This window comes from Ranitomeya variabilis, chromosome 1 (genome assembly GCF_051348905.1).
Source record: "Ranitomeya variabilis isolate aRanVar5 chromosome 1, aRanVar5.hap1, whole genome shotgun sequence".
Taxonomy (NCBI): Eukaryota; Metazoa; Chordata; class Amphibia; order Anura; family Dendrobatidae; genus Ranitomeya; species Ranitomeya variabilis.
Window position 1 is genome coordinate 791421095 of NC_135232.1, and position 25823 is coordinate 791446917.

Consider the following 25823-nt stretch of genomic DNA (forward strand, 5'->3'; position numbering starts at 1 on the left):
CACGCCCACAGCGTCGCACTTTCTCCGCGCTCTTTTCTCCTGCTTCCTGTCAGCGTGTCAGCGTCTGCTCATCGCGTAGGACACAGGATTTCTCGGGGGAACACAGGCACCTGCGGTTACCGCTGTCTTTCACCAGGCTCAGCGCTACCTCCTACTCCACCTGGCAGTATTCTCTGGGGACAAGGTAATATCCACCTATGTCCGACCCCACCCCGGCCTTTGCCCCTACGGCCATCCATTACGCCTGCGCTCACTGTAAGAAAAAGTGGGTTTCAGGTCAGCCATCTCCTTTCTGCCCGTCCTGCGTTCCTCCCACCATGTCAGCTCCCCTGGAAGCTTCAGGGTCCCGGGATGAGTGCACCCCCCCTCCCCCGGAGTGGGCTGTTGCTATGTCTCAATCTGTGTCCGACCTGACTAAGGTTTCTCAGTCCCTGGTCCAGGCACTTGAACGCATCCCGCTTCTCTCTAATGCCACCAGTGCCACGAACGCCTCTCACGGCGATTGGCCCGCACCTGTCCTAGACTCTCACAGAGGCAGACCGGACAAAAGAGACAGAAAACGGACCTTATCTAGATCCTTCTCCAGTTTACCGGACCACATCGGGATTCCCCTATCTGCCCGTTCCCCTTCCTCACAGGCGGACCTCGGGTCTGACGTAACTTCTCAGTCGGAATCTGACTCAGATGCAGACCAGACTTCCGGAACACAAGACATGGTTGATAGCCTTATTTCAGCTATCGTTCAGACGCTTGATCTTAAGGAAGATGAGGCAAGCTCTCAGGACGTCTCCATTGCTTTTAAACAGATTAAACGTCCCTCTAGGGTTTTCCCTAATCACAAGGAGTTTGACAACACTACCGCCACTCACTGGGAAAACCCTGGCAAGCGTTTCCCAGGTAGGAAACTACTTGATGTGTTATACCCTTTTCACTCCGACCTGGTCTCCAAGTGGTCCGAGTCTCCTAAGGTAGACCCGCCTGTGTCCAGGCTATCCTCACAGACAGTTCTGTCTATTCCGGATGCGGCTTCCCTTAAGGACCCCTCGGACAGACAAATCGAGGCGCTAGCAAAATCAGCATTTGAGGCCTCCGGAGCCTCCCTTTGCCCTATTTTCGCCTCATCATGGGTAGCCAAGGCTGTATCAGCCTGGGCCAAGACCCTGCGCAGGGGCATTTCGGCCTCTGCTCCTGCTGAAGAACTGTCTGAATTAGCGGATCAGATTTCACTGGCTGGAAAATACCTGATGAATGCCTCCCTTGATGCAGCGGCCTGCTCTACCAGGGCTAATGGCAACATTGTCGCCATTCGCCGGATTCTTTGGTTAAAGGCGTGGAACGCTGACCCCGCATCTAAGAAATCGCTCACTGGTCTGCCCTTCCAGGGCTCCAGACTCTTCGGCTCGCAGCTAGATCAAATGATCTCGGACGCTACTGGCGGTAAGAGTACCTCCTTACCCCAGTCCAAGCCTAAACGTCCCTTCAACAGGAGAGGTCCCCAGTCCTTTCGTCCCTTTCGGTCTTTTGACTCTTCGGGAAACCCCGTCCAGGACCGTTCCTCTTCACAGGGGGACCGAAGAAAACCTTCTTTCAGGCCTCCGCCACGCTGGAGAGCCAAGAGCCACCCCGCAAAACCATCGGGATCTCGGGGCCGCAGGTTTTCTAATAAATGACGGGTCGCCCCCACCTGGAACTCCTTCCAGGGTGGGAGGCCGCCTGCTTCTATTCTCAGAGGTTTGGCTTTCAGTAGTCGACGACGCATGGGTCAGGGAGATCGTCACGTCAGGCTACAAAATAGAGTTTTCTTCGCCCCCAGGAAGACGTTTCATGCTCTCTCGTCCTCCCAAACAGCCCTCTCATCTCCCAGGGCTTCTCCAGGCCGTCGATTCGCTCCTCGCCTCGGGAGTCGTAGTGCCGGTGCCTTTTCGCCAGCGGTTTTCCGGGTTTTATTCAAACCTGTTCGTGGTTCCAAAAAAGGACGGCTCTCTCCGTCCGATTCTGGATCTCAAACGATTGAACCGCCACCTTCGGATTCAACACTTCAAAATGGAATCTCTGCGCTCGGTGATCGCGTCCATGGAGCCGGGAGAGTTTCTGTGCTCAGTGGACATTCGGGATGCGTACCTTCACATTCCTATTTGCGTGCAACATCAGAGGTTCCTCCGATTCGCGATCAGGGAGCATCATTACCAGTTCACTGCCCTCCCCTTCGGGCTGGCATCTGCTCCCAGGGTCTTTACGAAGGTCATGGCAGCTGTCATGGCCATCCTGCGTTCAAAAGGGATTCTGGTAATCCCATACCTCGACGACCTATTGATCAAGGGCTCATCCCAGGGGGATTGCAGCCAGAGCCTCCATCTTACTCTGGACACCTTAGTTCGCCTAGGCTGGTTGATCAACTACCAGAAGTCTTCCTTGATTCCAACCCAGCGGCTGGAGTTCCTAGGCATGGAATTCGATACCTTTCGGGCTCAGGTCTTCCTTCCCAAGGAGAAGTTTCTTTCTCTTCATCGGGGTGTCAGAGCGCTAAAGGGTCCGAGTCCTCTGTCCCTTCGTCTAGCCATGAGAGTTCTGGGGAGAATGGTCGCTTCTATGGAAGCGGTCCCTTATGCTCAGTTCCACTCTCGTCCCCTCCAGCTGGCTCTTCTGTCTGCCTGGGACAGGAACCCGCTTTCCCTGGACCGTCCGTTTCGCCTCTCCCCCAGGGCGAGACAGTCTCTCTCTTGGTGGACGCTGTCCACCTCCATTCTCCGCGGGAGGTCATTTTTACCCCCCCACTGGCAGGTGATTACCACCGACGCCAGTCTCCAAGGTTGGGGAGCGGTCTTTCTCCACCTCACAGCCCAGGGCCGCTGGACTGCTCGAGAGGCGTGCCTCTCGATCAACCTCTTGGAAATCAGAGCCATCTTCCTAGCCCTCATCCGCTGGGAGTCCCTCCTTTCGGGAAAGCCGGTCTGCATTCAGTCGGACAACGCCACGGCCGTGGCATACATAAATCACCAAGGGGGGACTCGAAGCAGTCAAGTCATGGCGGAAGTAGCAAAAATTTTCCGCTGGGCGGAGGGTCATGTTCCCTCTCTGTCAGCCGTCCACATCCCAGGGGTGGACAATTGGGAGGCCGACTTTCTAAGTCGCCAGGGCATCGTGGCGGGCGAGTGGTCTCTTCTTCCAGCAATCTTCAGCCAGATTTGCCAGCGGTGGGGCGTTCCAGACGTCGACTTGATGGCCTCCCGGGCAAACCACAAAGTTCCTCAGTACGTCGCCAGGTCTCGGGACCCGATGGCCGTCGGATGCGACGCTCTCGTGATCTCTTGGGCCCAGTTCCGGATGCCCTATCTGTTCCCGCCTCTCCCTCTGATTCCAAGGGTCGTAAAGAAGATCAAGTCGGAAGGGGTCCCCGTACTCTTGGTAGCTCCAGATTGGCCTCGCAGAGCCTGGTACGCAGAGCTGATAAACATGTTATCGGATGTTCCGTGGAGACTTCCGGATCTTCCGGACCTTCTTTCACAGGGGCCTCTCTCCCACCCGAATTCTCGGTCGCTGAATTTAACGGTATGGCCGTTGAGGCCGCGGTCCTGAAGAACGCGGGTTTTTCTCATAGCGTCATCCAGACTATGATAAGAGCGAGGAAACCGGCCTCATCGCGTGTCTACCACAGATGTTGGAAGGCCTTTTTCCGGTGGTGTCAGGATAACAATCTGTTTCCTATGACCTTTTCCCTTCCTTCCCTTCTCAGCTTTCTTCAAACGGGCCTAGATTCGGGTCTTTCCCTTAGCACCTTGAAGGGTCAGATCTCCGCTCTATCAATTCTTTTTCAAAGAGACCTGGCTTCCCTGCCTCAGGTGAGGACCTTCATCCTGGGGGTCGCTCATATAGCTCCCCCTTACCGGTCTCCTGTTGAGCCTTGGGATCTCAACCTCGTCTTAGATGCCCTGCAGCGGCCGCCCTTTGAACCGCTTCAGAATGTTTCCTTCTCGCTTCTATCCTGGAAGGTAGCCTTTTTGATCGCCATCACCTCCATTAGAAGGGTTTCAGAGCTGGCGGCTTTATCCTGCCGTTCTCCCTTTCTGGTCCTGCATCAAGACAAAGCGGTTCTTCGTCCGGTTCCTTCCTTCTTACCGAAAGTTGTCTCATCTTTTCATATCAACGAGGACATTGTCCTCCCGTCCTTTTGCCCTTCCCCGGTTCATCCATTGGAGAAATCCCTTCACAAGCTGGATGTGGTCAGGGCTATCCGGATTTACATCGCCAGAACTGCCTCTTTTCGTCAGGCCGATCCTCTGTTCGTCGTCTCGGATGGGCGTCGAAAGGGTCTTCCTGCCTCCAAGTCCACGATTGCTCGTTGGATCCGTTCGGCGGTTTTGGAGGCATACCGCGTCCAAGACAAACAGCCTCCTTCGGGGGTGAAGGCTCACTCTACCCGGGCAGTGGGAGCTTCCTGGGCAGTTCGTCACCAAGCTTCGGCCTCGCAGGTTTGCAAGGCCGCTACGTGGTCTTCCATGCACACCTTTGTCAAATTTTACGGGGTGCATACTCAGGCTTCCGCGGACGCGAGCCTGGGTAGGAGGATACTGCAGGCGGCGGTTTCTCACCGGCCAACCTGACTCCTCTTTTTCTGCAGAATACCCGCCCTAGGGACTGCTTTTGGACGTCCCATGGTTACCTGTGTCCCCCAATGAAGCGAGAAAGAAAGAGGGATTTTTGGTTCTTACCGTAAAATCTCTTTCTTGGAGCCTTCATTGGGGGACACAGCACCCTCCCTTGAAGTTATACCGTGTTGGCTAACGTGCCGTTGTTGTGGGTTGGTACATAGGTTGAGTTTTATATTACCTGTTCCTACTACTGCTTTTGCACCAACTGAGTTGCCTGGTGCCTGTCGGAGGGTGTATACTGCCGGGGAGGAGTTACTTCTTCTTTATTTGCATAGTGTCAGCCTCCTAGTGACAACAGCATACACCCATGGTTACCTGTGTCCCCCAATGAAGGCTCCAAGAAAGAGATTTTACGGTAAGAACCAAAAATCCCTCTTTTTCTCTAACCCAATTTCTTCAATTTTGCTAATTTGCTTAAATGTTTCAGATTACCCATCTAATTTTGCGGTAAAATATAAATTATATAAGTAGTCAAAAAGTGCAGCTTTGAAGTGATCATGTATTTATTGTGTATAAATGAATCGCCCAAATCTATATAGCCCTAGTGAAAAAGTATTTACCACCGTAAACATGATACCTTATTCTGCCACACTTGGCAGTAACAACTGCAGTAGAACATTTGCAGTAATTTGTACCGAGTCTTTTACATCGCTGTCCCACTCATCTTTGCACAATTGTGTAATTTCTCACAATATTGGAGGGTCGGTCTTCAAGCTTGGACTACTCGTTTAAAGTGGATTTGTCATCAGATTTCACAATGCAAACTGCATATATTATTGATTAGATTTTATTAAATCTGATATGACTAGTGTTTTAGTTTTGAAAATCCATGTCAGAATGACTATAATTGATATTAAGGTGAACATGTTTTTTTATGAGCAATTTTAGAACAAACAAGCTCATGATTCCAAGTGTATTCCGTCTCCGCTCAGCCTGCTAGCTGCCACTTGTACTGAGCAGTATGAGATTTCCAAAGTAGGAGGGATACAGAGGAGCTGTCAATCAGTCTAGGTGGTCAGATATGAAGTTAACCCCTTTATCACATAATAGTATGTCACGTTTGGTCCCCGTGAATAGAGCAGGCTCTAGAGCTGATGCCTCACCATACCAGGGAGGTGCCAGCTGTGTTGCAGCAGCCAGAGCTAGCTCTGATCGCTGCGGTTTAAATGTCACTGTCAATTACTGAGAGCTACATTTTAAAGGAAATATGTAAAAGGAAACGTATTAATAGCTTAGATCAAATGTGCTGACAGATTATCTTTAAATAGCGTGATCTCCAATGCACATGTGCCTTTGGCACAAAGCTAATGTTGGGGAAATAAGCATACATGGTTTTGCCACATTCGTAAAAGTATCTATAAAAAATTCAATTATTTATCCCATTCAGTAAATACCGTTAAGTAAAAAACATATAAACTCTAAAATTGCCTTTTTATTTTTATTTTTGTCTTGGACCCTCTCTAAAGATACGCAATAAAAAGAAATCAAAGCATTGTATGTACCACAATATTGGATGGCTAACACACAACTGCGCGCCATGCAAAAACAAGCCCTTACACAGCTTCGTTGATGAAAAAATAAAAAAGTTACTGGTCTTAACAATTGACAAAACAAACCAAATTTTTTTTTAGATGTATTATTTTTGTTTTTTTACAGCTTAAAGTATTTAGTAGTGATGAGCTAGCAAGCTCGGATACGGTGTTATCTGAGCATGCTCGTGTGCTAACAGAGTATCTTCGGCGTGCTCGAATAATATGTTTGAGTCCCCACGGCTGCATGTCTCGCGGCTGTTAGACAGACGCAAGATATGCAGAGATTGCCTGTTTGTTAGTGGCAAAAACCTTTTTATAGAATATCTAAACTGATCCATAGAACATATTATTTCAGTACAATTACACCACCAAAAAAAATACAATTCACCCTGCAAAAAGCAAACCCTCATATGTCTTTGTTGATGTGAAAATAAAAAAAAAAAGTTATGGGTCTTAGAAGAAGAGGAGGACAAAAATAAAAAAAGATCTAAACCCTATGTTAACTCCTAAACAATCGCCTATACGCCTTTTAATGGGGGCAGCTAAGGGTACTTATTCCTCAGCGCGGCTTTTTAACAGTGCTGAGAAATAAGTGTATAGCGTCCCCCATGATAAGGGCCTGTTTTTACAGTCCCCTGTCACTTGATCGTCGCTATTCCCCGAATAATGGTGATCACAATAGTCTGATGTAAAATTAATTTCTCTCTCCTCTGGTTTGATCTAGCGTATCAGAGAAGAGAGAAGTGGGGTTCTCCGCCATCCTCTGGGCCCTCCTGCTCTGGCGGGCGCATGCACAGTACACTCATCTAGATCTGCCGGCTGGTACTCCCGGAAACAATAGGGAATTTTTCCTATTGGTTCCTTTTGAGAACTGTGATAGACCCTATCATAGTGATCAAAATAAACAGAAAAATAGTAAATCAAATCCCCCTGTGTCACCCCCTTAGTTAGATAGAAATTATAAAATATATATTTTTTTAATTTTTCCATTCTTTACAGTTGGGGTTAGGGTTGGAGATAGAATTGGGTTTTTTTCAAAAGTAAAAAAAGTAAAGTAAAAAAAATGACGATGTGACGGCTAGTGTTGAGCACAAGTGCTGGCTACTCGAGTTTGCATCAGGTGCTCTGGTATGCACAGAGTATCTCATATCCTCGCATGTTTTTTGGGGGGTATCTAACTGATGCAAAACATTCATGGCAGGTACTTGAGCATGTCACCCGAGCACCCGCGATATTTGGTGCATACTTGAGCACCGGATTCAAACTGTAGCAGCGAGCACTTGCACGCAACACTAATGACAACATATTCAATATGACAACCTAATGTTATCAAATTGTGTCGTATTTGTGCGTTCAACATAAAATCCTTGAGAGGTGTGATTTCCAAAATGCGGTCACTTGGGGGGGTTTCCACTGTTTAGGCACATCAGGGGCTCTGCAAACACAAAACGCCGTCCACTCTCGAATTCAAGCCAATTTTGCGTTCAAAAAGTCAAACAGTGGCTTTACCCCACATATTGGGTATCGGCGTGCTCAGGAGAAATTGCCAAACAATTTTTGGGGTCCATTTTATTTTGTTATGCTTATTAAAATAAAAAAGTTTGGATTTAAAGTAATTTTGTTTGTGAAAAAAGTTAAATGTTCATTTTATTTTTCTTCCACATTGCTTCAGTTCTTATGAAGCAACTGAAGGGTTAATAAACTTCTTGAATGTTGTTTTGGACACCTTGAGGGGTGCAGTTTTTAGAATGGTGTCTCTCTTGGGTATTTTCTGTCATACAGGTCCTTCAAAGTCACAAAAAAAAAATAATGGTTTTGTAAATTTTGTTGGAAAATGAGAAATCACTGATCAAATTTTAACTAGTGATGAGCGAATATACTCGATACTCGAGATTTCCCGAGCACGCTCGGGGGTCCTCCGAGTATTTGTTAGTGCTTGGAGATATAGTTTTCTTCGCCGCAGCTGAATGATTTACAGCTACTAGCCTGCTTGATTACGTGGGGAATCCCTAACAACCAGGCAACCCCCACATGTACTTATGCTGGCTAACAGATGTAAATCATTCAGCTGCGGTGATGAAAACGAAATCTCCGAGCACTAAAAAATACTCGGAGGACACCCGAGTGTGCTTGGAAAATCTCGAGTAATGTGTATATTCGCTAATCACTAATTTTAACCCTTCTAACTTCCTATTTTTTTGTTATGATTCCAAAACTGTGCTGATGTAAAGTAGACATGTGGGAAATGTTATTTATTTACGGCACAAAAATTAAAAGTTTGAAAATTGCTAAATTTTGTAAATGTTTGCAAAATTTCCTTTTTTTTTTTTTTTATAACCAAACAAAAGTCCTATCAAAGAAAATTTACCACTATCATGAAGTACAATATGTCACAAAAAACGATCTCCGAATCAGTGGGATCCGTTGAAGCGTTCCAGAGTTATAACCTCATAAAGTGACAGTGGACAGTACTGTAAAATTTGGCCTATTCATTAAGGTCAAACTTGGCTCGGTCACTGAGGGGCTAAGTCTCATGCTTCATTTAAAATGTTTTTCTGGTTGCTTTTCAATATCTCCACGAGTTCTATAATAGCATTCCTTCTGATTTAGTTTGCTCTTATTCCTTTGGTGTTAAATGATGTACTTATTTATCATGAGCATATGTGAGTTTGTGCTGCGAGACGGATATATCTGTCATGCTGATTGCACTGTACTGTTTCTGTACCAGAGCGATCAGCTGAAATACACAGCCTGGAGCTGATGGAACTACTATAGTCGATGTTCTCAATGACCTTAGCAGTTTATCCCCTCCTATAGTGCTGTCAATAGAGAGAGGCGTTTGACAGCTGGAGAATGCTCCCTCTGTCAGCCCATTGGCACCGCTCCTCCGCTTCCCCTCCATTGCCAATGAGCCCATCAGATTGCATCAGTGCCGGTATCTAGTAGACTACCTGTCAGACAAATTCAGACCAAATACCGCCACTTAGAATATAGCAAATATAAGCGCAAATAATTTAGCAATTCAACAAATATAATCTTTTTTACAAAAAAATCAGACAGTGAGACAAAACAGTACATGAAAAGCCCCCTGAAAAAACCCTTAAAAACAGTTAGGACAAAATGGTTCAGACAGTTTTTATGACTAGCAAATTAAAATGTAATGTAAGTCAGTACATCCAATATACATGGTGGGAAAAATGCACAGCCATATTTTGAATAATTACAGGCAATGGAATGTGAATAAAGAGATTTATGCTGCTCGATGTTAGTTCTCTTCAAAAAGCAGTGTCAAAAAACCCATATGGGGCAGCAAAAAATATCAGCCAACTATCACAGAAAAGACAAACCAAGTGCCACTATGACGGTTTGAACCACAATGCCAACACCCCAATGTGCGTTTCGTGTGTAGCTTCGTCAGGGGTGCTGAAGCAATGTCCAAGTGGGTATATATAGGTATACTCCTGATTAGGTCACTTGAAATTGATGTTATGCCCTTAAATCAGATGGATATGTCACACAAACTTATTAATAAATACCATTTCCCACATGTTTACTTTACATCTGCATCATTTTTGACACATTTATTTTTTTGTTAGGAAGCTAGAAGGGTTAAAAGTTGATCAGCAATTTCTCAGTTTTACAACAACATTTACGAAACCATTTTTTTGGGGGGGACCACATCACATTTGAAGTAACTTTGAGGGTCTATATGACAGAAAATACCCAAAAGCGACACCAATCTACAAACTGCACCCCTCAAGGTGCTCAAAGCCACAGTCAGGAAGTTTATTAACCATTCAGGTTCTTCAGAGGGATTAATGGAATGTGGAGGGAAAAAATGAACATTTTACTTTTATCACAAATTTTGCTTTAGCCACAATTTTTTTTTTTTTTTACTTTCACAAGGGTAGCATGAGAAAATGGAGCCACAAATTAGATGTGCAATTTCTCCTGAGTACGCCTGTACCCCATATGTGTGTGGGGGAAAACAGACGTTTTGGGGAAAATGGGGGTGCGTCTTGTAGTTGGAACATACTTACAAAATACTGTGGCGGCGGTCCCGGTCCGATGCTGCAGGGCGATGCAGCCTCCCTTCCCAGGCTCGTGCTCTGTGTGTGGGGCCCCGCCGGCATTTTCTGAAAGTCCGGAGGCCCCCGCAGATCTATTGCTGCGATGCAGTGGCCTCCTGGAAAATGGCCGCTGGGGGTGGCGCATTCTCAGATGGAAATCTCCCCAACCCTAACCCTAAAGGCAAAGAGTGAAAGAAATAATAAATATAAAATATTATGTATTATAAAATTAAAAAAATGTAGGGGATGGCACAGGGAGGGTGACACATGATAATTATGGGCTTTTGATCACTGTGATAGACCCTAAGAAAAATCCCCACTGTTACTGGGTGCTGGTCCCCATTTTTGTTACCAAGAAGTGTTTGCAGAGGGCCAGGAATGGAGCTGGAGGGACGGGGAGGAGGAGTGAGCGGGTGTGGGACCTCATGTCTCTCTCCTCATGTCAGAAGAGATAGCAATGTTTCTAATAGTGGCACACTTTTTTTTTTTTTTTTTTATATGATCGCCAACCGGAAAAACTGGCCCTGATCGTGTTCTCCAGGGTCTCGGCTACCTTTGGTAGCTGAAACCCCAGAGAATTTCTGACACTGGGGGCACTATACTGTTAGTCCCGATCGTCGTTGAGTGAATAAGGCCGACATTAAAGCCCCTTAACAGCTGACTTTCTAATGCGTATCGGCAGTCGTTAAGGGGTGAAAGACTAAAAATGGGTCAGTCCTGACGTGGTTGGCATACAAAAATGATGGTGCCTGCCGTGCTAGAACCTACAGAGACTTGTGATAATATTTCTCTGTTGTTAGTTATACTTTCTTTGAAACCACTTAGGTGAGACCTGTGATAATCATTGTTCGGCATTTTTCTTTTAGGGACCCACATACGTTGGTTCAGCTTACCTCTTTTCTGGCATTGAACAAGTTCCAGCCTTTTCACGTGTCTATTTCCAGTAACACTCTTCTGTTGTTGGTGAGCTTCAGTCCCTTTTGAGTATTTGAAAATGCAATTTTGTTAGTAAACGCTAAGTAATAAATTCACTTCATGCCAGGATTTCCACAGCCACTTGACACGTAGTGAAGTAGTGGGCTACCTTGGGGGGCGTTGGGACACCAGCAGCCAGTGTAAGTATTTTTCGTTGTTTGTACTTCACCCAATAATAACTGATCAACTAAGGGGTTCTCCATTACTGGACAAACCCAATTTAATAAATTCAGGACGCCATATAAAGTTAAGAAAGTGTATATTCAGCTCCAGCAGTGGCGCCATTCCAGCGATGTAGGTGACGTGACATTTTTGTGCCAGTTGCTTGCTGCAGCCAATGAGCTGTTTCTCGTCAGCGTCAGCCTTTGTTGTTTTGTCAGCGCGAATGTCCACCCTGACAAAATATTGATGAACCGCCACTGATTGGCTGTAGCCAGCATGCAGCACAACAATATCACATCACCCTGCAGTGTTGCTGACCCCGCTGGAATGACGCCACTGAAGGAGACTAGTATACACCTGGGGGTCCTGAATTAATTAAGCTGTGGTTGACAAGTAGTGGAAAACCCCTTCTAAGTATTGTGTTGGAGTAAACTGTCAATCTTTCTCCAGTGCTGACTGTGCTGCGTGCCTTTCCTTGCCGCTCCCGCCTGAAGGACACGGAGACCGCTGCAGCAGTAGAAGAAGAGGTGATGTTTGGGATCATTGAAATGGGAAGGAAACATCGGCGACATGTCCCCTGAAATGTGTCAAAATGCAATTCTATCATTTTAACTTTTCCATTTTCTTAAGTGATATTAAGCAACTTCAATGGAATCTGTCAAAGCCAATTTACCTATAAAACTGGTGGTATGGCTGTATGAGTTGTAACACTAGAAATGCTGCTTGTTTTATAGAAATTAAATTTTAGTTTGTGTTTTTTTAATCTGCCATACAGTTTCAGAGATATGGGTTCTTTTATTTAGTGCAAATTTTATGGTCTTTACCAAGTTGAAAATTCTCACAGAGTAATTATGCAGAGAGCCTAAAGCTATTCCCCTTTAGTAAAGACGATTAAAACTAACGCAAAATAAAAAGGCCCATATGTCTGGAATACTATGGCGGATTAAAAAATGGAATATTCAGTGGAGCAGCAGGAATAAAATAATACCAAATCTGGACACTCTTTGCCTGGTGATAGGTTCTCTTTAACAGAACACTGCACAACTTCTTACAGTTAGATACACCAATATTTGGACAGTGACCGAATCTTCGTGATTTGTGGGTCAATATTATATAATACAATACTGTGTAGAGAATTCTTTGCAGAGTGATTGGCTGAAGTCTGTAAGCCGTGAACATCACGAAACGCTGGATTTCCTCCATTGTGATGCTTTGCCTGGCCATTACTAGAGCGGACTTCAGTTGTTGCTTGTTTGTGGGTCTAACTGCCTTAAGTTTGGGTCTTAAGCATGTGAAATGCATGCTTGATGGGGTGGGATCTGGCGATTGCAGGATATTCCACTTCTTTACCTTAAACTCTTGTGTTGCATTTGCAGTATATTTTGGGTCATTGCTCATCTACACTGTGCAGCGCCGTCCAATCTATTTGATTGTATCTGAGCAGAGAGTATCGCCCTGTACACTTCAGAATTCAACCGGCTGCTTCTCTCCAGTCACGTCATCAATTAACACTAGTGACTCAGCACCACTGGAAGCCATACATGCCCATGTCCTCACACTGCCGCCACCATGTTTTACAGAGGATGTGGTGTGCTTTGGATCATGAGCCGTTCCAAGCCTTCTTCATACGTTCTTCTTCCCATCATTCTGTTAGAGGTTGATCTTAGTTTCATCTGACCAAAGAATGCTTTTCCAGATGTGGGCTTACTTCTTCGCTGTTATTTAGCAAAGTCTAATCTAGCCTTTCTAATTTTAAGGTTGATCAATGGTTCGCACCTTGTGGTGAACCCTCTGTATTTGCTCTCATGAAGTCTTCTCTTTTATGGTAGACTTGGATACTGAAACGCCTACTTCCTGGAAAGTGTTCTATACCTGGGTTGATGTTTTGAAGAAGTTTTTCTTCACCATGGAAAGGATCCTGCGATCATCCAGCACTGTTGCCTCCCATAGATGTCCAGGCCTTTTGGAGTTCCCAAGCTCAACAGTGCACTTTTTTTTCCAGAATGTACTACTGTTGCTTTGGCTACTCCAAACATTTCTGCTACCTCTCTGATGGATTTCTACTTTTTTTTCAGCCTAATGATTCTGTGTACATATTAAAGAGCTACAATTCCTAAACCCTTACTCCAATTAGGATGTGAATACCCTCAAATTAAAGCTGAGTCTGCACTTTAAGCCTATATTGATCATGTATCTGTATCTTAAATATGTTTTGGTAAAATACCAAAACATGTGTCACTGTCCAAATATTTCTGGACCTACCTGTAGATGCTTCTCTGTGCAGCTTCAAAGGCTCAGAGGGAACATTACCTGGAAGTGCATTGTGGTGGGTCATACCACTAGTTTTATTAGTAAAATGCTTCAAATATCAGAGGTTTTGCATACAAGGGTGATTCACAACAAAGAGAGTTGGCCTGCTGCTCTTTTCTCCCCATTACATTACCACAAGCTCTTAAAGGGAATCTGTCACCCCAAAATTGGCCTATAAACTAAGGCCACCGCCATCAGGGGCTTATCTACAGCATTCTGTAATGCTGTAGATAAGCCCCCGATGTATCCTGAAAGATAAGAAAAACAGGTTAGATTATACTCACCCAGGGGCGGTCCCGCTGCGGTCCGGTCCGATGGTCGTCGCGGTCCGGATCTGGCGCCTCCCATCTTCATACAATGATGTCCTCTTCTTTGCTTCCTACCGCGGCTCCGGCGCAGGCGTACTTTGTCTGCCCTGTTGAGGGCAAAGCAAAGTACTGCAGTGCGCAGGCGCTGGGCCTCTCTGACCTTTCCCGGCGCCTGCGCACTGCAGTACTTTGCTTTGCCCTCAACAGGACAAACAAAGTACGCCTGCGCCGGAGCCGCGGTAGGAAGACAAGAAGAGGACGTCATCGTAAGAAGATGGGAGGCCCCAGACCGCGACGCCCATCGGACCGGACCGCAGCAGGACCGCCCCTGGGTGAGTGTAATCTAACCTGTTTTTCTTATCTTTCAGGATACATCGGGGGCTTATCTACAGCATTACAGAATGCTGTAGATAAGCCCCTGATGGCGGTGGCCTTAGTTTATAGGCCAACTTTGGGGTGACGGATTCTGTTTAAATCGTGATGTTGACTAACCTTTGTTAGTTCACTGCCTATTGTGATGAGAGTGCCTTGGAGAAGAAGCTGAAGCACTTCAAGTGCTACTTCTATAAAGGCTAACTACGATGTGTACCAGAAATAACGATGAGGGTATCATTTGTAAATTGTGAAGTGTTTTCCGTTTAAAAAAATATATATTTTCTTTTAAAGGGATTGGCCATTCAATAGGAAGATTTTCAGAAGGGCCATAAACAATTAAGTTGTGGAAAATTAAAAACACAAAAAACAGCTTTGCAATGTAATAGTCCTTGCTGCTCATGTATGGGCTATGGAAGAATTGGTAACCATAGGTCTAAGCATCCATAGGGTATAGATTGATTGACCGATGTGACCACAAGTCTGCAGTCCCTGGCCATGCCTGCCTTTGTGCAGGTTTTATGCATTAACTTAAAGCATGTAGCACATATACAGGCAGTAGTAAACTATGGCATGTGCTGGATGTGTTCAGATATAGTATACCACTTGCACAGAGAAGAGCGCAGGCAGGAAGAGCCAAAGACGTAATCACATGAGTAAAACTGCTGCCATCTTAAATTCTAAGGGCATGAAGACTTCTAGCTTCCAGTTTGCATGGGAAGCAGGAAGCCTTAAACCTTCCCATAAAGTGGCCGACCTCTTTAAGCATACCACCGTTTAACCTATCCATTTACAACATTCTACATCAGCTTCATTTCTATCCATTCCCCATGCTCTCTTTATTCAGAATAGTTCTTTTTCCAACCAGATCTATCACAATCTTTTCCTACGGGGCCTGTCTTTGGTTGGTTGGTATCATAGTCACCCTTTTAGTCCCGCTCTACCATCCCTGCAGGACATTGAGTCTCAGATGGATTATCAGCTAAAACTGCAGGGTTCAGACAACAGTTTCCAGCCATGTTTGGGCTTAATATGTGGTGAGACATTTTTCTCGTTTGCCTCACATATCCGTACTAGATTTGTGGTTGGTTTCATAACTTTTTGCATTCTTTAAATTAGCCCCATACTTCCGTGGAAACCATGGGACCCAATCTACAATCTGCCCATTCTGGGTTATGCCTCCTGCAGAGGTTAGTTATACATTTTCGGATTCACATTCTCTGTTACTTGCAGGATTTTTTCTTTTTTTTAATACAAATCTTCTCTTCCAGCACCGTCCAAATGATTATGGAATTCCTATGGAAGTGGAAGTTACATATATACAGGACAGCTTTCTAACAAATGACATCTTGCACGACATGGTAAGGACATTGAAATGTTTATAATTGATTTATGACAAAACATCAACTTTGATGAAATCATAAATGGGTTTAATGATCATTCAGGAGATGAGAGAGGAGGGTTGCAAACCCTTTGGCTAAATCACTGTTAACTTATCCCAGTACTTGATGAAGAATGAGTTGAGGGTGTAGAAACCAAACCGCCTAAAATGTTTCATAAAACCTTCTTGCAAAAAATATTTTTTACCAAAATACACACATTTGAGTGGAAAGGCTACAAAGGGATCAAAATCCTTTACATTGTACCTATTATTTGAAAAACTTTATATATATGACCCAAATTCCAAAATAAAGTTGGGACGCTTTATAAATTGTAAAGAAAATTAGAATGCAATGATTTAGAAATTTCTCATATCCATATTATATTCACAACAGAACATAGAACACAGATCAGAAGATGAAAGTTAGATGTTTTTCCATTTCATTAGAAAAACGACCTCAATTTAAAATTGTTGGCAGCAACGCATCTCAAAAAAGTTTGGGCAGGGCCATGTCTACCATTGTGTAGCATCCACTCCTCCTCTTACAACAGTCAGTAAAGGTCTGGAAAGTGAGGAGACCAATTGCTGGAGTTTTGGGAGAGGAATGTCCTATTCGTGCCTGATGTAGGATTCTAGCTCCTCATCAGTCCTGAGCCTTGTTGATAATTTTTTTTGTTTGATTATCCACCATATGTTTTCCATTGGTGAAAGGTCTGGTCTGCAGGCGGCCAGTTTATCACACAAACTCTTCTTTTGTGAAGACATGTTGTTGTGATGGACCCAGCATGTCGTTTAGCATTGTCTGGCTGAAATATGCGACGTTATCTGGATTGGAGCATATGTTGTTGTTTTTATGTGCACACGTTGCGGATTTCTTGCAGAAATTTCCTGAAGAAAACCGGAAATTTTCTGCAAGAAATCATCATTTTTTTTTGCGTTTTTTTTGCGTTTTTTTTCCGTTTTTTTCGCGTTTTTTTAGCATTCTGCAAGCGTAATTAGCTTGCAGAATGCTAAAGTTTTCCAAGCGATCTGTAGCATCGCTTGGAAAACTGACTGACAGGTTGGTCACACTTGTCAAACATAGCGTTTGATAAGTGTGACCAACTTTTTACTATAGATGCAGCCTATTCCGCATCTATAGTAAAAGATAGAATGTTTAAAAATAATAAAAAAAATAAAAAAATGCTTATACTCACCCAGACATCTCCTCAGCGGCGTCCGGCTCCTCTTCCTATAGCTGGTCTGTGCGCACAGGACCTTCCGTGACGTCACGGTCACGTGAGCGGTCACATGACCGCTCACGACCAATCACAGGACAGTGACGTCATCGGCAAGGTCCTCCACCGCACATCAGCTACAGGAACCGAACGGCAGCGTGCAGTGGAGGCGGGAAGACATCGAGGGTGAGTATAGGACTGTTTTTTATTTTAATTCTTATTTTTTGACCACTTATATGGTGCCCAGTGCGTGGAGGAGAGTCTCCTCTCCTCCACCCTGGGTACCAACCGCACATAATCTGCTTACTTCCCGCATCGTGGGCACAGCCCCGTGCGGGAATTAAGCAGATCAATGGACCCCTAGGTGTGCGGAATCCCCTGAAATTCCGCATTTTAATGAACATGTTGCTTTTTTTTCCGCGATGCGATTTTTTCGCAGAAAAAAAGGCTACATTTGCACAAAAAATACGGAATACACTTAAAATAATGGGAGGCATATGTAAGCGTTTTTTTCGCGTTTTTATCACGTTTTTATAGCGAAAAAACGCGAAAAAAACGCTAAAAATCCTGAACGTGTGCACATGGCCTTAAACCTCTATAATGCAGGCTTTTGAGCTGTTCGCTCATAATAAACTGGGTTGTCCTTCTCTTCTTGAGTCTGCAGGATATGTTGTCCTTGTTTCTATAAAGAATTTGACATTTTGATTCATGGGACCAAAGAAGCGTTTCCTATTGTTCCTCAGTCCATTATAAATGAGCTTTGACCCATAGAAACTGTCAGCGGTTTTTGGATTGTGTTGATATATGGCAGCTTCTTTTATGATAGAGCTTTCACTTGTATTTGAGAATTGTACATCATACTGTACTGATTTCTGGAAGCATTCGTGAGATTATGCAGTGATTTGTATGACCGAATCGTACCTGTTTTTAATGCAGTGCCGCCTGGTGGCCCTTTAATCAGGAGCATCTAATACTGATCACTGCCTTTGTACCTTGTGCACATGGATTTCACCAGAATCTCTAAATATTTTGATATTGTGTTCTGTAGATAGTGGAATATTCAAAGTCTTTGCAAGTTTATGATGGGCCCCATAATAATCTAATAATAATAATCTTTATTTTTATATAGCGCTAACATATTACGCAGCGCTTTACAGTTTGTACACATTATCATCGCTGTCCCTGTTGGGGCTGACAATCTAAATTCCCTATCAGTATGTCTTTGGAATACCCGGACCAATAAGATGCTTCATTCAAAAATATGCCCCATACAATCCTGCATAAAGGTTGATTATGGCCCCATAAGATGCTCCATAGAAACATTTGCCCCATATAATGCTACATAAAGGTTGATTATGGCCCCATAAGATGCTCCATAGAAACATTTGCCCCATATAATGCTACATAAAGGTTGGTTATGGCCTCATAAGATGCTCCATAGAAACATTTGCCCCATATAATGCTGCATAAAGGTTGGTTATGGCCCCATAAGATGCTCCATAGAAACATTTGCCCCATATGCTGCTGCTGCGATTAAACAAAAAATGACATACTCACCTCTTGTCCTGAGCAGGCGGGGACACCGGCACTTGCGATATTCACCTGTCCCCGTTCCACCGCCGCGCGACGTTCTGTCTTCCGGGTCTCTTCAGTGACTGTTCAGGCAGAGGGCGGCGTGCACACTAAACATGTCATCGTGCCCTCTGACCTGAACGTCACAGCCAGAGGATGCAGAAAACAGCGGAGCCCGGCGGTGGAAAGGGGACAGGTGAATATCGCAATGCTCACCCTCCCCTGTTATACTCACCTGCTCCCGGCGCGGTCCCAGCTTCTCACTGACCGATGGTCTCTGACGCCGGCAGCTTCTTCCTATGTTCAGCGGTCACAAGGTACCGCTCATTAATGTAATGAATATGCGCTCCACCCTAATGGGCGTGGAGTCGCGTCCATATTCATTACTTTAATGAGCGGTACCTTGTGACCGCTGAACAAAGGAAGAGCTGCGGTGCGGGCGCAGGAGAAGCAGGGACGTGCAGAGACGCATCGGGAGCAGGTGAGTATTATGGACAGCTGCCGCTCCCCCCCCCCCGTCGACCCCCTGGGACAATAACTCGAGTATAAGCCGATAGCGGCACTTTCAGCCTAAAAAATATGAGCTGAAAATCTCGGCTTATACTCGAGTATATACGGTATACTATAAGTTGCGTAGAGCTGCCGCTCAGTGGGTGTCTGGGTTGTGAGACAACTGCTAATTGATCAAAATACCACTCCAAAGAGCTCAGCTTCTGCATGAGTTGTGTTTAGATGAGTGTATGTGCACAATTGTAAGTGCCCCCCAAACACACGACAGATAGAGAACACAGGACTGGCTGGCAGCTGAGTGACAGGCTGCCACAATCCTCTAGTGGTGGCTTATCTTGGCACAAATAAAAGCATCTGCACTTCAAAATTAGACATATCAGATGCTAATCTCCCCAGACCTCATATGTCATACACATTAGACTGTCAGGCGCAGAGTATGATGTGTACGGGGCCTGAAGTCTATACATGGGAGTGTGATGTGTACGGGGTCTGAAGTCTATACATGGGAGTGTGATGTGTACGGGGCCTGAAGTCTATACATGCGAGTGTGATGTGTACGGGGCCTGAAGTCTATACATGGGAGTGTGATGTGTACGGGCCTGAAGTCTATACATGGGAGTGTGATGTGTACGGGGTCTGAAGTCTATACATGGGAGTGTGATGTGTACGGGGCCTGAAGTCTATACATGGGAGTGTGATGTGTACGGGGCCTGAAGTCTATACATGTGAGTGTGATGTGTACGGGGCCTGAAGTCTATACATGCGAGTGTGATGTGTACGGGGCCTGAAGTCTATACATGGGAGTGTGATGTGTACGGGGTCTGAAGTCTATACATGGGAGTGTGATGTGTACGGGGCCTGAAGTCTATACATGGGAGTGTGCAGTGTACGGGGCCTGAAGTCTATACATGTGAGTGTGATGTGTACGGGGCCTGAAGTCTATACATGGGAGTGTGATGTGTATGGGGCCTGAAGTCTATACATGGGAGTGTGATGTGTATGGGGCCTGAAGTCTATACATGGGAGTGTGATGTGTATGGGGCCTGAAGTCTATACATGGGAGTGTGATGTGTACGGGGCCTGAAGTCTATACATGGGAGTGTGATGTGTACGGGGCCTGAAGTCTATACATGGGAGTGTGATGTGTACGGGGCCTGAAGTCTATACATGGGAGTGTGATGTGTACGGGGCCTGAAGTCTATACATGCGAGTGTGATGTGTACGGGGCCTGAAGTCTATACATGCGAGTGTGATGTGTACGGGGTCTGAAGTCTATACATGGGAGTGTGCAGTGTACGGGGTCTGAAGTCTATACATGGGAGTGTGATGTGTACGGGGCCTGAAGTCTATACATGGGAGTGTGCAGTGTACGGGGCCTGAAGTCTATACATGTGAGTGTGATGTGTGCGGGGCCTGAAGTCTATACATGGGAGTGTGATGTGTACGGGGCCTGAAGTCTATACATGGGAGTGTGATGTGTACGGGGCCTGAAGTCTATACATGGGAGTGTGATGTGTATGGGGCCTGAAGTCTATACATGGGAGTGTGATGTGTACGGGGCCTGAAGTCTATACATGGGAGTGTGATGTGTACGGGGCCTGAAGTCTATACATGGGAGTGTGATGTGTACGGGGTCTGAAGTCTATACATGTGAGTGTGATGTGTTTGGGGCCTGAAGTCTATACATGGGAGTGTGATGTGTACGGGGTCTGAAGTCTATACATGGGAGTGTGATGTGTACGGGGCCTGAAGTCTATACATGGGAGTGTGATGTGTACGGGGCCTGAAGTCTATACATGTGAGTGTGATGTGTACGGGGCCTGAAGTCTATACATGGGAGTGTGATGTGTACGGGGCCTGAAGTCTATACATGGGAGTGTGATGTGTACGGGGCCTGAAGTCTATACATGGGAGTGTGATGTGTACGGGGCCTGAAGTCTATACATGGGAGTGTGATGTGTACGGGGTCTGAAGTCTATACATGGGAGTGTGATGTGTATTGGGCCTGAAGTCTATACATGGGAGTGTGCAGTGTACGGGGCCTGAAGTCTATACATGGGAGTGTGCAGTGTACGGGGTCTGAAGTCTATACATGGGAGTGTGATGTGTACGGGGCCTGAAGTCTATACATGGGAGTGTGCAGTGTACGGGGCCTGAAGTCTATACATGTGAGTGTGATGTGTACGGGGCCTGAAGTCTATACATGGGAGTGTGATGTGTATGGGGCCTGAAGTCTATACATGGGAGTGTGATGTGTATGGGGCCTGAAGTCTATACATGGGAGTGTGATGTGTATGGGGCCTGAAGTCTATACATGGGAGTGTGATGTGTACGGGGCCTGAAGTCTATACATGGGAGTGTGATGTGTACGGGGCCTGAAGTCTATACATGGGAGTGTGATGTGTACGGGGTCTGAAGTCTATACATGGGAGTGTGATGTGTACGGGGTCTGAAGTCTATACATGGGAGTGTGCAGTGTACGGGGTCTGAAGTCTATACATGGGAGTGTGATGTGTACGGGGCCTGAAGTCTATACATGGGAGTGTGCAGTGTACGGGGCCTGAAGTCTATACATGTGAGTGTGATGTGTACGGGGCCTGAAGTCTATACATGGGAGTGTGATGTGTATGGGGCCTGAAGTCTATACATGGGAGTGTGATGTGTATGGGGCCTGAAGTCTATACATGGGAGTGTGATGTGTATGGGGCCTGAAGTCTATACATGGGAGTGTGATGTGTATGGGGCCTGAAGTCTATACATGGGAGTGTGATGTGTACGGGGCCTGAAGTCTATACATGGGAGTGTGATGTGTACGGGGCCTGAAGTCTATACATGGGAGTGTGATGTGTACGGGGTCTGAAGTCTATACATGGGAGTGTGATGTGTACGGGGCCTGAAGTCTATACATGGGAGTGTGCAGTGTACGGGGTCTGAAGTCTATACATGGGAGTGTGATGTGTACGGGGCCTGAAGTCTATACATGTGAGTGTGATGTGTATGGGGCTTGAAGTCTATACATGGGAGTGTGATGTGTACGGGGCCTGAAGTCTATACATGCGAGTGTGATGTGTACGGGGCTTGAAGTCTATACATGGGAGTGTGATGTGTATGGGGCCTGAAGTCTATACATGCGAGTGTGATGTGTACGGGGCCTGAAGTCTATACATGGGAGTGTGATGTGTACGGGGCCTGAAGTCTATACATGCGAGTGTGATGTGTACGGGGCCTGAAGTCTATACATGCGAGTGTGATGTGTACGGGGCCTGAAGTCTATACATGCGAGTGTGATGTGTACGGGGCCTGAAGTCTATACATGGGAGTGTGATGTGTACGGGGCCTGAAGTCTATACATGGGAGTGTGATGTGTACGGGGCCTGAAGTCTATACATGCGAGTGTGGTGTGTACGGGGCCTGAAGTCTATACATGGGAGTGTGATGTGTACGGGGCCTGAAGTCTATACATGGGAGTGTGATGTGTACGGGGTCTGAAGTCTATACATGGGAGTGTGATGTGTACGGGGCTTGAAGTCTATACATGGGAGTGTGATGTGTATTGGGCCTGAAGTCTATACATGGGAGTGTGATGTGTACGGGGCCTGAAGTCTATACATGTGAGTGTGATGTGTACGGGGTCTGAAGTCTATACATGTGAGTGTGATGTGTACAGGGTCTGAAGTCTATACATGTGAGTGTGATGTGTACGGGGCCTGAAGTCTATACATGGGAGTGTGATGTGTACGGGGCCTGAAGTCTATACATGGGAGTGTGATGTGTACGGGGTCTGAAGTCTATACATGGGAGTGTGATGTTTACGGGGCTTGAAGTCTATACATGGGAGTGTGATGTGTATTGGGCCTGAAGTCTATACATGGGAGTGTGATGTGTACGGGGCCTGAAGTCTATACATGCGAGTGTGATGTGTACGGGGCCTGAAGTCTATACATGGGAGTGTGATGTGTACGGGGCTTGAAGTCTATACATGGGAGTGTGATGTGTATGGGGCCTGAAGTCTATACATGCGAGTGTGATGTGTACGGGGTCTGAAGTCTATACATGGGAGTGTGATGTGTATGGGGCCTGAAGTCTATACATGGGAGTGTGATGTGTACGGGGTCTGAAGTCTATACATGGGAGTGTGATGTGTACGGGGCCTGAAGTCTATACATGTGAGTGTGATGTGTACGGGGTCTGAAGTCTATACATGGGAGTGTGATGTGTACGGGGCTTGAAGTCTATACATGGGAGTGTGATGTGTATTGGGCCTGAAGTCTATACATGGGAGTGTGCAGTGTACGGGGCCTGAAGTCTGTACATGCGAGTGTGATGTGTTCGGGGTCTGAAGTCTATACATGGGAGTGTGATGTGTACGGGGCCTGAAGTCTATACATGGGAGTGTGATGTGTATGGGGCCTGAAGTCTATACATGGGAGTGTGATGTGTACGGGGCCTGAAGTCTATACATGTGAGTGTGATGTGTATTGGGCTTGAAGTCTATACATGGGAGTGTGATGTGTACGGGGCCTGAAGTCTATACATGTGAGTGTGATGTGTACGGGGCCTGAAGTCTATACATGTGAGTGTGATGTGTACGGGGCCTGAAGTCTATACATGGGAGTGTGATGTGTACGGGGCCTGAAGTCTATACATGCGAGTGTGATGTGTACGGGGCCTGAAGTCTATACATGGGAGTGTGATGTGTACGGGGTCTGAAGTCTATACATGCGAGTGTGATGTGTACGGGGTCTGAAGTCTATACATGGGAGTGTGATGTGTACGGGGCCTGAAGTCTATACATGGGAGTGTGATGTGTACGGGGCCTGAAGTCTATACATGGGAGTGTGATGTGTACGGGGCCTGAAGTCTATACATGGGAGTGTGATGTGTACGGGGTCTGAAGTCTATACATGCGAGTGTGATGTGTACGGAGTCTGAAGTCTATACATGCGAGTGTGATGTGTACGGGGCCTGAAGTCTATACATGGGAGTGTGATGTGTACGGGGCCTGAAGTCTATACATGGGAGTGTGATGTGTACGGGGCCTGAAGTCTATACATGGGAGTGTGATGTGTACGGGGCCTGAAGTCTATACATGGGAGTGTGATGTGTACGGGGTCTGAAGTCTATACATGTGAGTGTGATGTGTACGGGGCCTGAAGTCTATACATCTGAGTGTGATGTGTACGGGGCTTGAAGTCTATACATGGGAGTGTGATGTGTACGGGGTCTGAAGTCTATACTTGCGAGTGTGAAGTGTATGGGGTCTGAAGTCTACATGCGAGTGTGATGTGTTCGGGGTCTGAAGTCTATACATGGGAGTGTGATGTGTAAGGGGCTTGAAGTCTATACATGCGAGTGTGAAGTGTATAGAGCTTGAAGTCTATACATGGGAGTGTGATGTGTACGGGGTCTGAAGTCTATACATGCGAGTGTGAAGTGTATGGGGCTTGAAGTCTATACATGGGAGTGTGATGTGTACGGGGCCTGAAGTCTATACATGGGAGTGTGAAGTGTACGGGGTCTGAAGTCTATACATGTGAGTGTGATGTGTACGGGGTCTGAAGTCTATACATGTGAGTGTGATGTGTACGGGGTCTGAAGTCTATACATGGGAGTGTGATGTGTACGGGGCCTGAAGTCTATACATGCGAGTGTGATGTGTACGGGGTCTGAAGTCTATACATGTGAGTGTGATGTGTACGGGGCCTGAAGTCTATACATGGGAGTGTGATGTGTACGGGGCCTGAAGTCTATACATGGGAGTGTGATGTGTACGGGGCCTGAAGTCTATACATGGGAGTGTGATGTGTACGGGGCCTGAAGTCTATACATGGGAGTGTGATGTGTACGGGGTCTGAAGTCTATACATGTGAGTGTGATGTGTACGGGGCCTGAAGTCTATACATCTGAGTGTGATGTGTACGGGGCTTGAAGTCTATACATGGGAGTGTGATGTGTACGGGGTCTGAAGTCTATACTTGCGAGTGTGAAGTGTATGGGGTCTGAAGTCTACATGCGAGTGTGATGTGTTCGGGGTCTGAAGTCTATACATGGGAGTGTGATGTGTAAGGGGCTTGAAGTCTATACATGCGAGTGTGAAGTGTATAGAGCTTGAAGTCTATACATGGGAGTGTGATGTGTACGGGGCCTGAAGTCTATACATGGGAGTGTGATGTGTACGGGGTCTGAAGTCTATACATGTGAGTGTGATGTGTACGGGGCCTGAAGTCTATACATCTGAGTGTGATGTGTACGGGGCTTGAAGTCTATACATGGGAGTGTGATGTGTACGGGGTCTGAAGTCTATACTTGCGAGTGTGAAGTGTACGGGGCCTGAAGTCTACATGCGAGTGTGATGTGTTCGGGGTCTGAAGTCTATACATGGGAGTGTGATGTGTAAGGGGCTTGAAGTCTATACATGCGAGTGTGAAGTGTATAGAGCTTGAAGTCTATACATGGGAGTGTGATGTGTACGGGGTCTGAAGTCTATACATGCGAGTGTGAAGTGTATGGGGCTTGAAGTCTATACATGGGAGTGTGATGTGTACGGGGCCTGAAGTCTATACATGGGAGTGTGATGTGTACGGGGCCTGAAGTCTATACATGTGAGTGTGAAGTGTACGGGGTCTGAAGTCTATACATGTGAGTGTGATGTGTACGGGGTCTGAAGTCTATACATGTGAGTGTGATGTGTACGGGGTCTGAAGTCTATACATGGGAGTGTGATGTGTACGGGGCCTGAAGTCTATACATGCGAGTGTGATGTGT

At 46.1% G+C, this 25823-nt stretch overlaps 1 protein-coding gene across 3 annotated transcripts in view; it reads left to right on the top strand.

The window, feature by feature from the left end:
- MPND (MPN domain containing) overlaps positions 1-25823 on the top strand; it is a 130679-nt gene that overhangs the window by 77456 nt on the left and 27400 nt on the right. For all 3 annotated transcript variants that reach the window (XM_077273148.1, XM_077273154.1, XM_077273164.1), the window contains exons 6-11: positions 11118-11214; positions 11294-11366; positions 11839-11915; positions 15247-15415; positions 15498-15568; positions 15650-15739. In XM_077273148.1, coding sequence (XP_077129263.1) covers positions 11118-11214; positions 11294-11366; positions 11839-11915; positions 15247-15415; positions 15498-15568; positions 15650-15739 — 577 coding nt within the window. The remainder of the gene's footprint in view (positions 1-11117; positions 11215-11293; positions 11367-11838; positions 11916-15246; positions 15416-15497; positions 15569-15649; positions 15740-25823) is intronic.